This window comes from Taurulus bubalis (assembly GCF_910589615.1).
Source record: "Taurulus bubalis genome assembly, chromosome: 11".
NCBI classification, from domain to species: Eukaryota; Metazoa; Chordata; class Actinopteri; order Perciformes; family Cottidae; genus Taurulus; species Taurulus bubalis.
Genome location: NC_136599.1, coordinates 9,961,827 through 9,974,716, shown reverse-complemented (window position 1 = coordinate 9,974,716; position 12,890 = coordinate 9,961,827). Strand labels below are relative to the sequence as shown.

General features: G+C 42.0%; 1 protein-coding gene across 1 annotated transcript in view; it reads left to right on the top strand.

Annotated features, from left to right (window-relative positions):
• Positions 1–9,159: 9,159 nt before the first annotated feature.
• The window catches only part of plekhg5b (pleckstrin homology domain containing, family G (with RhoGef domain) member 5b), a gene marked incomplete at both ends in the record, with an annotated part of 52,499 nt that continues 48,768 nt past the window's right edge, over positions 9,160–12,890 (top strand). The window contains one exon of the mRNA XM_079226372.1: positions 9,160–9,283. Coding sequence (XP_079082498.1) covers positions 9,160–9,283 — 124 coding nt within the window. The remainder of the gene's footprint in view (positions 9,284–12,890) is intronic.

Sequence of the window (12,890 nt, the reverse complement as noted above, 5' to 3'; positions counted from 1 at the left end):
GTCAACCATATAGATATAATATCTCAACCCACAAAGTCAACAGTTGTCATTTAGAAATGAGAAGCTATCTTCTGAGTGTAGAAATACTCTGTTCCAAGTCAAAGTCCAGGATGAGCACTACAATACAACACCTATAGCAGTTAAATGTTGCAGCTGATAAATGTGGGCCTCATTTCACTTCATCTACTGTGTAATTTGAGCATTTCTCCAGGGAAATAAAAAAGAAAGGATTAATCGTAATCCATAATGACACATAATTATGCATTTGTGCATTATATTTTGTATTATTTATCGGGATAATCAAACAATTGTAGTGGAGTAGAAGAAGCATGAGTAGAATATTCAAGTAAAGTAGCCTTCAAGTACCTCAAAATGGTTCTTAATCTTAAGTAAATGTATTTACATTTTTATTTGGGATAATATGTTATATATCCTCTTGGCTATTTATTTCAGATATAACTTAGTTGAGAGACATCTTGATTTTCTTTGGATAAAATCCCTCAGAAACTGAATGGACTCTGGTTAGTGTGCCGTTTGGTGGCCGTGCTGTTGGCGTCTCTGCGGCGCCTCTAGCGGCCACATTGCGCCACTCGCAAGGGAAACGACGTCGAGTCTTTTGTGGATTCGGGTTGTCTGAATGAATGGAGAGAGAGAGAGAGAGAGAGAGACACACAGAGAGAGAGACACGAAGCAGGCAGCCCACAACATGTGTTTAACTGCCCGTTGTGTAAAGTTAATAGAAGGAACCCCAATCCACAGAGTTGCTTCTTTAAGAGAGTCACGCAGGTTTTCTTCTTCTTCTCGTAATCCCATTCCTGCACCGACTAAGCTTCACCAACAGACGTCGGACGTCGAGGAGATTCCTTCTTTTTTTCTCTCTCCCTCTCGCATGTGCTCACGCGCGGCTAACAACAGGTTATGTGCAGCTTAGCGCGGACTCCAGACTTGTAGCTGCGCCTCACCGGTTGTTAGCCCCGTGTTGACTCTTCGTGGAGGCTTTTGTGCCACTCTTTTGCCCCCAACCAGCGATGTGAGTTGCAGCTTTGTTTCTCTCCAGCGACCACCGACCTAAACCCGGGGCCGAGGCGTGTTTCGAGGGAAATGAGAATGCCATAGAGAAGACTAATTAACACATCGCAGCGAGACCGCCACACGCCGACGGACGGGGTGCTTTTGTTGGTGTTTTTTTTTGTTTGTTTTTCCCCCAAGGACTGCATGCATAGATGGTGCCAAACAAGTGGACCATGCATTCAGTTCTGCACAAATCTCCACCAAGGAGCTGGCTCGGTCTCAAATTACGACTCAGTGAGTAAAACGCATGGATATTGATCACCATTTCTACGTTAACGTCAAACTGTTGGGTTTAAAAGTCCATTAGTTACCTGCTTTGTAAGAAACACACTGTGTCATGCACTCTTTGCACTAAGTTGCTCTTGAAGAAGTCAGAATGACTTTGATCCTCGGGCACCAGATCTTTGTTTAATGCCGCCCCCTCCACCAGTCATCAAAGTTACTGGAGGATTTGGCAAGTGACCTGAGCAATTATCCCAGCTGGAGGCAGGGGCATTTTAATCAGAGGAGGACAAGTACACTGTGATCTGAAGTTCCCCTCATGATGAAGGGTCTTGTTGCAGCTCGGCATGCACTCAGATGATAGATATTAGCTCTTGTAAATCTCTAACCCACACTATTTATTGTGTTTCTCCCCCCAGGCTTGCCATCTGTGCTTTCTGCTCTCTTTCCCCATGCAGCTCATAATTCACATCAAAGTGAAATTTGCAATATTAAGGCTTTCCTATAGGCCTGTGACTAACTAGTAATTATTTCCCCCCCTAATTGTCATGTTTGAATGTTTTTTTTTGTCCCAAAAAACTAAAGAAAATGAGTTTGTAATAATAGACAAAAATACTTTTGAGAAGTTGGAAAGAACGATACAAATTGTTGCAGGTTGATATTCTGTGAGTCCACGAATCTCTTTCAGCTCTACACCCTGCGTGCTCCACGGTTTGGTGAGCTTTACATGTATATTGTATGCGTTGCTGTGAGTTCATGGGTTCATACAGTAAGAAGTCAGCATGGAGTTAGCAGCCGTAATTGGTTGAGTCTGGAACCCTTCAATGTTCCAGGCCACCGGAGTCATAAGCCGGTCTTAAACACACTCGTCTAATCTGGGACCAGATGTCTTGTCTGGTCTCTGTCCACCACCGAAAAACAAAAACACAGAATAGAAAACTCAGTTCGTACTCTTTCGATGAATTATAAGGATGTTAAAATGTCGGTTATTGTAAAAAAAGGAGGACATGTGTAGAAAGGCTACATGAAGCTCTGGCCTAAATCAATGATTTCATGAATTTGGTTTTGTTACTTTAGTTGAGAGCTAAACACTTCATTTTTGTTGATGTGTTTATTTCCTTTGTGTCATTTATTGTTGCAGGTTAATGCCGCGGTCGAGTTATCAATCCCACCACCAGGTCCATTCACTGGCTGTTCTGGAGCTTTTAATCAGATCACATGATCTTCAGCAGCAGATGGAGTTTGCGTGGAATAGTCAATGTTCACATTTGTATTTCTTTCCCTTTGCACTTCAAGGACTTCTGGTCCATGTTGGCATTAACGATAAGAACTACCTCACCATGAGGTCCATTTAGTAGCTGCTCTGGTGTTTTTGATTGCGTCACATGACCTTCATCAGCTGATGGAGTTTGGCCAGGAAGTTCTTAAAAAATGTGGACAATTACATTTCAACTGGATGAACTGCATTCTGCTGATGAAGCTCATGCGATTTGATGGAAAGCTCCAGAACAGCTACTAAATGGAACTTTTGGTGAGATGGTTTTCTTAAGCAGCATTGCAGAGGTTTTGATCTGAAAACAAACAAACTGCAGAGCTCTGAGGGAGCCGTTGTATTGTTTAGTCTTCCTGCTCCAACATTTGAACCTGACTAGACTGGTGTAATTCTGGTGCATGTGCCGTGTTGTGTGTGTGCGTGTGTGTTGGTGATTTTCGCCTGGCTCGTGGCTCGTGACTCGTGCAGTTTGAACTTCACTTTTCAGACCGTCTCTATTCTACCGTCCATTGTTCCACTTTTTTTTCCGGCAGTGATTTCCTTTCTCTTTTCCTCGCTTTGCATTTCTGCCTTTTCCTGACTGGCGCTCCGGGTCACAGCTTTTGTTCATCTTCTCTTTCCTTTATTTTCTTTCTCTTTTCTCTCCAACTGGACCGGGATAATTATCCCAGCTTCATGTGAAATGTTGCAACTCATTGTAATATTGATGCACAACAACCGTTACTTTTTTTTAATGAATGCTCTGCATTGAATATGTCAGATGCACAGCAGGCTCTGTCTTGACTTTTTCATGGCTCTAGTGGTCATTTTGTACTCCTTGTCTTTAAAACTGCATCAAGGATGCAGGTTGCACCACAATAAACACTCGTCTGCCTTGCAGGCCAGCTCGTTTTTTCTCTGGTTGAATTTGTTATCTGTAATGGGAAAACAAATCAAGCACTGATGCAATGATCCTCTGATCCTCTTGTGTCTGACAAATAATTTCCTTCCTTGCATCTCTTCATTTCTGTACTGTACTTCCTGTATGTGAACTTCCCTACAGCAGGGAGTTCAAAAGGTCATGTGACACACAAAAACCCCTTAATTCATGTAAAACTATTTAATGTATCTTCGCGCGTTTTTAAGTGTTGGTCAGACAAAAACAAGTGACTCAAACACGTGATTTGTAGACCATCCAATGAATTGATTAGTTTTAAATCTAAAAACTACATTAGTCATGAGTCTGTAGGCATTCGGTCAATGGCATGAGGGGTGTAGTTGTTGAATACTGTTGAGGCAAAAAAGATTTACATCTTTGTGAAAATGGGACAGTTAAACCCTTTTTAAATTCACCAACTCGAGGAAAAATCATTTTTTGCAGATGATATGAGTGCAGTGTTTGTTTGTGAATGAATACAGCTTTTCTGTCTATAGTCAAGTGCTGCAACCCACAAATTGTCGAACTAATCCTTTAATGCGGCTCACTAAGAAGAGGTGAATATCACAATACACAGATATAACAGGTGTTGTGGCCTCCTACACATCACTTATCTATTGAGCAGTTTTCAGTCCCAGATGAAGTCATTGTCACGGACATGCTCACTGCTGGAGGCCAGTCCTCCCTCCCCTTGTGCACGTATCTTCTCCCACCATCCCTCTCTCTCCCACAAAGGACTCCCAGAACACTTGAAGTGGCGGATAGTAAACAGAAGCCGGGACTGTTCTACTACTCTTAAATCATCCGCTCTTATTGCGCTCATTTGCGGCACTTTGAATAGCTGTTATTCTCATTATTGTGGGATATTTCTTCACAACAGTAGACATGTTTTTTGTGTTAAAATTTCTGCTTTTTGTTGTTGTTTTGTTGCTCTGAGGGGGTATTGGCCTATTTTCTGTCTTCGTTCTTCTCTAATGTTTCGCATCAGACGCAGAACAAGCTATTTAATTTGCGTACAGAATCCCTTTGACCAGGTCAACGCTTGTTCATTTGGTCGTTGGTCAGCGTTTATCTTTACATTTTGGACTAAAGTCAAACTAATTACCCACCCTTCATGTTGTAAATAGACCAACAGCGAGCTGCTCTGCTTCATACTGTGCAGCAGATAATTAGAGGGGCCATGTGAAGGTCACACACCTTCTTTAATTTAAGAAACATCTCTGCAAATGTTTACCTCTGAATGTGTCCTTCCACGCTCATAACCTCCACCCTGGCTAAATGGCTGTTTACACCCGCAGCCCTCCACATGACAATAACTGTACTTTTAGGGAATAAGTGTTTTTGATTCCTGTTGACTCTGTTATTGGCTTCTCAACAGCAGCCCCCACTGCAATTTAAACCAGATTGTTCAAATTATGGGATTATTCATATCAACAAGTTGAAGAGTGGTTGTTTGTCCCTGCTGGTTTGAGGATGGACGGTTAAATTACATGATGCCTCGCAGTAATTCACTCGGGATGGATGGTCCTGCACACCCTCCTCTTGCTGCACGTTTCTGATGGTTGATGCATCAGTGTTCGTTATCATTAAAATACATTATTAGAATATCATCGATTCCACACGTTTCTTTTAGATTGTATTATATTGTAATTCAGGCACCACATACCATCTGGGATTCATTTTAGGAATCTCTTCATTTTAATCTATCTCTATCATCTGGTCAAAATGTGTAACTTGACCAATACTTTAATTTATTACCAATTATCTGCAAAACTAATGCAAATCATCCTCACCTCGGCTTAACTTTGTTTAGTGTTGATGTTGGCAGGTGGACAGACATTAAGATTAAATATTAAACCTATTAAAGAATATAAAATGGCATTAAACATTACACCTAGTTAACTAGTGGCCATTTAAATTCAGGATTAATCTGCAGGATATTTTTGGGTCTAAAGACAGATCAGCCCAAGGTGACCTGTTCAAATGTTTTATTTTGTTCGACAAACAGTGCAAAACTTCAACGTTTTAGCTCTTCTCTTAAATGTATTATAATGAACAAGATTATCAACATAGATGCAGATGAATCCGTTCAGCTTCACATGGACCTGCTAAACATCCGCGTGTTGTGCGCACGTCGGCCTGCTGACATTAACGGTGAGATCAAAGCAACCTCGCAGAGCTGCTAGCATGGCTGCAGACTCTCGGGCTGCATTCTCACTAATACGTTTTGGTCTTTAGTCCTGGCAAGATGGTAGTTATGGAGATAAATAAATCATCAGGCACAGGCTGTACTTGTTACTCTTTGTCCGTGTCTCCATCTCGATTACAGTCTGGCTGGAAGACGTTTTTTTGAGTGTCTCTCTTCGATGGAACTGAAATGAATCTTTGGTATTTACTCTTTCACGCAGAGGCGTCTTAAAGTTGCCGGTGTAGGGTTAACCTCGGCCCGTTTGATGGGCCAACTTACTAAATATAAACCCAAACCTCCTCCATATGGGCACGCACAAGCCTTCAACTGCACTCCTTCTGTCAACACTCTGGCTCACACACTTTCCCCCCCTCACAGCACACACTCTCTAACAGGCTCATTTACAGTCTTGTCGTACTGCACCAGCTCACACACTCAATTCTCTACACACCATTAATACTTTAGTGAGTGTGTGATTCTACTGAGGAGCCAGTTCATTCAGTCTCGGCACTTTGTGCTATTTCTGTCTGAAACTAAAAACAAATTAGAGGTATTTGAGGCAACCTTTTGCTTTTTGTTATAATGACCCTCGGTGAAGGAAACATTTGTAATAATGATCCCAAGTGTTTTTTTTTTTATTTCAAATGCTTTCGGTGTGTTTACTGGCAAACCTGTGTTGTATTAATGATGTTCTTGGGAAATATGTTCATTCACTTCTGGCCAAGCGTTAGATGACAAGTGTGATACTGCTGTCTAGCCATGCGAGACATTTCCCTCACTTCCCGTCTTTGTGCTGATCTAAGCCAACCGTCTCCTGCTTGTTGCTACACATATAACATAGACATGAGAGTGGATGAATATGTGTTTTTCCCAAAACGATAAACCTTTCCTTAAATGTCCTGGAGCCTTTCTGTAACATAATGAGAGCTGAGCTGCTCCTCCCACCATCTTTGTAGCACTAGAAGAGACAGTGAATATGTATCTTTCTTTGTGGGCCGTTGTCTAATGTCAGTAGAAAAGAGGTTACAGGCTTGTGTTTAGGATTATACTGCCGAGAGACGCATGCCTTGAATCTGGTATCGCAAGAGAGGATGTTTGCCCTCAAATGCTGGATGCCATATTCGGAAAAAAAATGAACACTTATCTGATCTAAGTTACGCAGCTGTGCATGATGCTACATTTCAGTTGTCCTTAGTTTTAGGGGGACTAAAATGTCCCATGCCGGTGTGATTACAAATGATTTGTAACACAGTCATTTAAAGGGTTACTCCACCAATGTTACATGTGGATTTCAGTTTAGTCTTCGTGATGAGAACTACTTTGGTTTTGGAGGAGCGTTCAAAGGTTTGAAAAGATTACCCAGATGATGTCATCTCAGGAGGACTGCATTACAGACGGGCCGTGTCAGTTTCAAAACACCAGGGTGTTTTTTTAGGAGGGAGGGAGGTTATATTTAACATATTGAGTTGCATTATGGGACATGTAGGATCCAGTGTTTTTTTTTGGAGCATGACTCATACCAGGGAGTCTGAAAATCTCAACCTCTGCTGTTTTTGATTTTTACCTCTTTTTTTTTTTTTACATTAATCTCTCACTTTATTAAGGTGCCCCTTTTTAAGAGGAGAGGAAACGTTCAAACTGGACAGCTATTCAGGACTCTATATATTGATGGTGGAAACACCCGCTTTCATCCTGGTTGTAATCTTTAGACTTCTGCTCTCTACCAGATGGCTGGACCTAAACCATGTGAAAGTGCACCCTGGGTTAGTGTTTTCATAGTAAAGGGTCCATTCCTAAATTCATGTAATATGATTTATTTTCATGACCCAATTTCTTATTTTTGTGTGAGATCAGATCCAAATACATGGCAGTACCATAATGGTGGCGGGTACTTTCTGGCCGTCTGATGGACGATGATGAAAGCGAGGCCGTCTAGTCCCTCTTTTGCTTCCCTCTTTGTTTCTGCAGTCGGTGGAAATTGGCCCTCGTATTTGCAGCGCAGTTCTCATGCTGCAAGGCTGCTCTCTTCATTAAAAGGGAAGCCATGTGCTCAAAGCTGCTTCAGATTATTACCACATGTCTGCAAAGCCCAGAGCTGAGCAGCAAACCGGCTCCCATCCTACCCTCTAATTTTTTATCCCAAAATTGGACATGTGGGTCGTTGTGTGTGTGTGTGTGTGTGACAACGTCCCTCCCTTCCCCGGCCGGTGCAGCACATTCTCGCAGTATTTCTTCTCCCATTTTAGATGCATAATAGCAGTGCATCTGCTTTTAAGCAACACTGGAGATATTATGCCTCCATTTGAACTATTTAGCTGCAAGTTGTTTTAACCCTTTTCCAAAGATATTAGGAGTGGAAGCTCCTTGTCTAAGATAATAATTGTACAATGGGACTCCTTTTAGTCATTTGGTCTTTCTCATCTCCAAGAGGCCAGTGTGTGTGTGCATTGTACCTCCCCAGAAATAACTGAGCTCCGTCACCACAGAGCTGGTGCATTCATAAAAAGGCATAAATCTGTCAGGAGACATAAAGGGCGCGGGCACTAATTAATTCAGAAAAATGTCAGCCTTTTACGTCTTTGCGCAAAACATAAAGAAAGTCCACTCTGGATGTAGGAGGAGGTTTAAATGAGATCTTTGTGTCACCCAGTCCAAAAGCCATTGGCCCAGATGGCCCGTCCCAGCATGCAACTCACCTCTGCATGAATACAACACTTGTCTGATGGAGTGGGCAGAAAGCCCCCACGATCGCCAGGAGATCCTACACAGGGCTCTAACATGAGCAGCTTGCTTCACACTCAAGTTTTGTACAGTTTGAAAAACTCTGCCATGGATGAAGTCGAGGCTCAGGGAAGGCAGCAGCAGAGGACATTTTACTTGCTGGGGGAGATAAGTTTGCAACACCTTTTAGCGGTTGGCCGTCTGTAAGTCTGGCTCTCTTAAAGGGATTAGAAAAGAGCAGCATTTTGTGCTTGGCAGCACTTGGGTGGCTTTCAGTGGACAATTACAAAAGCTCCAGTATCAACAGGAAAAGGCATTTGACATTAATGTAGAGAGACAACTGTTGCCTACTTAAAACCTGACTGTTAAAACCTGGATGGCAGCTTCTAAGCGTATTCCAGGTTTAGAATGAGTAATATGGGCCCCTGGAGATGGGCTTACTTGGAGCAGCCTTGAATCGTACTTGGACAGAAGGTTCAAAGCAAAGTGTTTTGTGGCTTATAGCTGGATGAGGTAATTGTGCAGGTGGGGATGAACATGAACATATTGGCAGTTGGAAGAGTTTAAAAGTTGAGTACGTCTGGCAAGTTTTATTTGATAAAGATGGTTGATGAGAAGGTCGATTTGGATTGTCTGCAGAAGTTCAGGTCATTATGACGCCTGGTGGGGTCGAGGGCGGGTTACACGTGGTGAGCTAAGCTTTCGGGTTAATGATTTTAACATTTAGAGTATATCTTAATGACCAAATAGCTGGTTGAAGAACTCGTAATGTTCCATTACTGGAAGAAGCGTGGAGAGTACGAGCTGGAGGCCCTGCCACCCTCTCTCACTCAAGTGGGAATAGAGCGCTACTCCTGGTCCTCATCCCTGGACGTCATCCATGATCTCTGTGGTAAGCTGGGGTCCTGTGAGGATCTCCTGACTAAGTGGTATGTTTGTGTGTTTGCTTTCTCACAATGAAACTGGAGGCCGGGGAGAGGCTTTTAAATTTAAAAGATAGGTCAAACATAAGGTAACTAAAAGATAGACATGACAGTTTATTTCTTTTAATTGACAATTTAATTCAGTGTAAGTATCCGCTAACCTTAACACATATGTGCTTGAATCTCAACTGTCACTACTATACATTTTAAAATATTAATTATTTGCAGACACGTGTCCTCCTTTTGAAATATTACTGATTGGTGATTGGATGACAGTAGTGATGTGCAGGCCAGAGTTTGTTTGAACCCAACCTGTTATAAGGGGCCAATTTGCATTGCTCTAACCTACAAAATATGCAGCTGTGACCATCACTGTTTTCATGGGTGGGAGAGCGCAACACGCTATAATCGTGTTTCAGTTTGACCTTGGAGAACATTATTATCATTTTATTATTCAGCATAACAGGAAAACCCTTGTGTGTTGTTCTGACCTGGCTGCGCCACTATGACGTCAGACATCAGACATTACTTCACATTGTTGTATGTAACCTTTTCTGCAAACAGAAGATCTGGTTCACTTGCACTTTTGAGCGAAGGATTTAAGCACCATCATGGAAAGGTTGTTTTTTTTTCCATGGCTCTGTTCTTCCGTGGAAAGCACTCAGTGACCTGGCATGAAGACAGCCTCACATGAGAGAGACGAGAGGGAAAGAACGGATGAGACCGGCTCCACAGATGAAATATTTACCACCGAAGAAGTGCATAGCTCAGCTGAAATGCTTCCCTGTCTCCTCTCAGTGCTTTTTTTTGACGTGGCACAGGGGCACTTGCTTTCCGCTGTGCTGCCCGATTTATGCCATTAGTGAAGGGGAAGTGATAACACAGGGCCGGAGGAATGTTCTTCATCCTCTTCTCTCTGCCAGCCAGCCTCCTGGAAATCCGGCTACTTTCTGGTCAGCTTAGGGACGGTGCCTGCTGAGGCAGATTTGTTTGGCATCGACCGAAAAGAGGAATGCCAAAGAAGGAACAGAGAGGCTTTGATCCTTACCTTTTCACCATCTCTGTAATTAGGCCTCAAGCTTCTTCTCAAAACATTTCCGAACTCTGTTGGAGCACTCAGGCCGGGAGCTTCTCAGCTTAAGGATACTTTTCGATTCTCCAAAACACAACAGAATCAGTTTTCGGAATCAGTCCCAAAACTCTCTTCTCTTGCTTTTTTATTTAGAGCGCACTGTTGCTTTCTCCATCTTACAACACCATGCAACTGCAGTGCTGCAGGTAAAAATATCAAACGTGTAGTTGTTTCCTTAAGAGGCATGGACATCAAGGTTGTACACTTACTCGATGGTCCTCTCTGTTTTTCCATCTTGCAGCTAGTACACGAAAGCAACTGTTTTTATTCCTTTTTTAAAACTTACTTTCCTCATTTTGCAAGCTGAAAGCTGTGGTGTTTCCAAGCTGAAATTATTAATCAGTTTGTCCATCAGTAAGACATTTTCTAGTTCCAGCTTCCCAAATCAGAAGTTTTGCGTTTTTTCTTTGTTACGTATGTTAGTTTACAAAATATTTTGTATATATATCTTGTGACCAGTGTTTGCAAATGTTAGCGATATCATCATTCACGGGCAACACGTATTGCAATTTTCTTTATTTGGATAAGCAGGATAATGAGACGACGTTAATTTCTCATTCGAGCCTTAAATCAGCAAATATCTCCACCACACCTGATCATTATGCATAATGTCTTAACTCGGATAATTGCAAAAATGCTTTAGCAATATCATTTGTTATTACCTTAAGCTCACCAACAACTAAGGACTACAAGTCTGCATATTGCATGGGGCTTTGTTCTTAATCAAGATGTTGATTTAAAGCAGGAGAATCAATGTCGACTGGCTGTTGAGATTTTGTTTTGTGTGGTTGCTAATAAAAACCCCAAAGAACAAAATTAGGTTGTTTGATGGGAACCAATTTAGCCAGTCCAAAATAAGAGACAAATTCCCCCATTCTTAGCTATGGTTTCCAGTAACTGTAGCTTCAGTAAAGTCCATAAAAAGAATAGTCTAGCAAAAAAAGGCCAGGCTATTATATAATAATCAGCTTGACCAATTACTGTACTCTTCGGCAATAATGCCCTTAAAAATGCAAGATATGCAGTAATCCCCTCATGACCCCTCTTAAATATGGTGACAGGGTATTGAGTTCCACCTTAATGTAACGGTCCTATAGAAAGCAGACGGGCATGTGAAGACGTGAGAAAGCTGTACTTTCATTAAATAATTCCAAAATGAGTCGGCAGAGTGAATTAGATATTATTTGTTTTCCTCCATCTTATAAATTAAAAATGATTGTTGACTGTTCCTCCATCCCTCTGGAACAGTTTACACATGTTGTTCTGTGGTTTTGAGTTTTATACATGGGGACCTTGGGTTTGCTCAGATGTGGTGGAGGAGGGAGAAGGATGAAGGGAGCGGGTAGGAGAGTGTGTGTGATGCACATGTGTTTGATTTAACCACTATGGGGGTAAAACAACATGAAGCAGGAGGGCCGCGTCGTGCCCCCGCTCGGCATCAGAAACAGCTGCAACCTGCTTGTGCTTCATCCTCCGCTTGCCGGGCCCTAGACTCATTCACCTGTAGAGGAACACTCCAGGGTTGCAGTAGAAAGGTTGGGCTCGGTGTTCAGTGAACAGAGCCTTTTTAGGTGCCGTTATTCACCAAGTGTGGTTTGAGAGGTATAAATAAGTTTCTGTGTCACACATTCAGGAATTTTTCCAAAAAAGCTAAGAATAAATAAACACAAGCTTTTGTGTTCTTTCATTTGTCACAACGGACTGAACAGACTGTTGACACAAGTCACATTTCTCCCTACTTGCTGACTACATCCATGTCTGACAGCCTCGCTGTCTTTCCAAGATGGAGATGAGGAGATTGATGCCATGCTCTCCCTTATCCGTCCTTTCGATATGGAGCCACATTAAGTGCTTTTAAATTAAATGCTTAGCATTAAGAGTATGTCTCGGCCAGAAGTCCCTGCTCCAGGTCCAAGAAAAAGTCTGGCACATAACCTTCAATTTATTTGTACATTTGGTTTGTTTGCCTATGAAACAACGTGCCATAACGTGTTAATTAGTGAGTTTTTAAGTAGAGGTGCTTGAGGCAGATCCCCCGGTTTCCAGTATTTATGCTAAACTAACCGTCAGACTCACTGTACAAATACGAGAGTGGTATACATTTTCTCACCTTCGTCTAAGCGATTATTATTAATGAATGTTTTCTAATTAATAATTAAATTGCTGTAAATCTTTATTAGAACTAAAAACAGCACTATATAACTCTCCTAAAGTGTGTGTGTGTGTGTGTGTGTGTCTTTCTTTCTTTTGCTCAGGCCTATAGAGCTGTCCATTATTAGCCAGACTCTCCATCCCAATTTTCCTTTCATCCCTGCAAAACGTACTCCCCTTCTTGTCTCCTCATTCCATATTTATGTATTGTATGTGTCTGTCTACCACCTCGGCATGTGTTGATATGGCTGTAGATTTGCCAGTTCTCCCAGTCCGTATGCCATCCGGCCTGC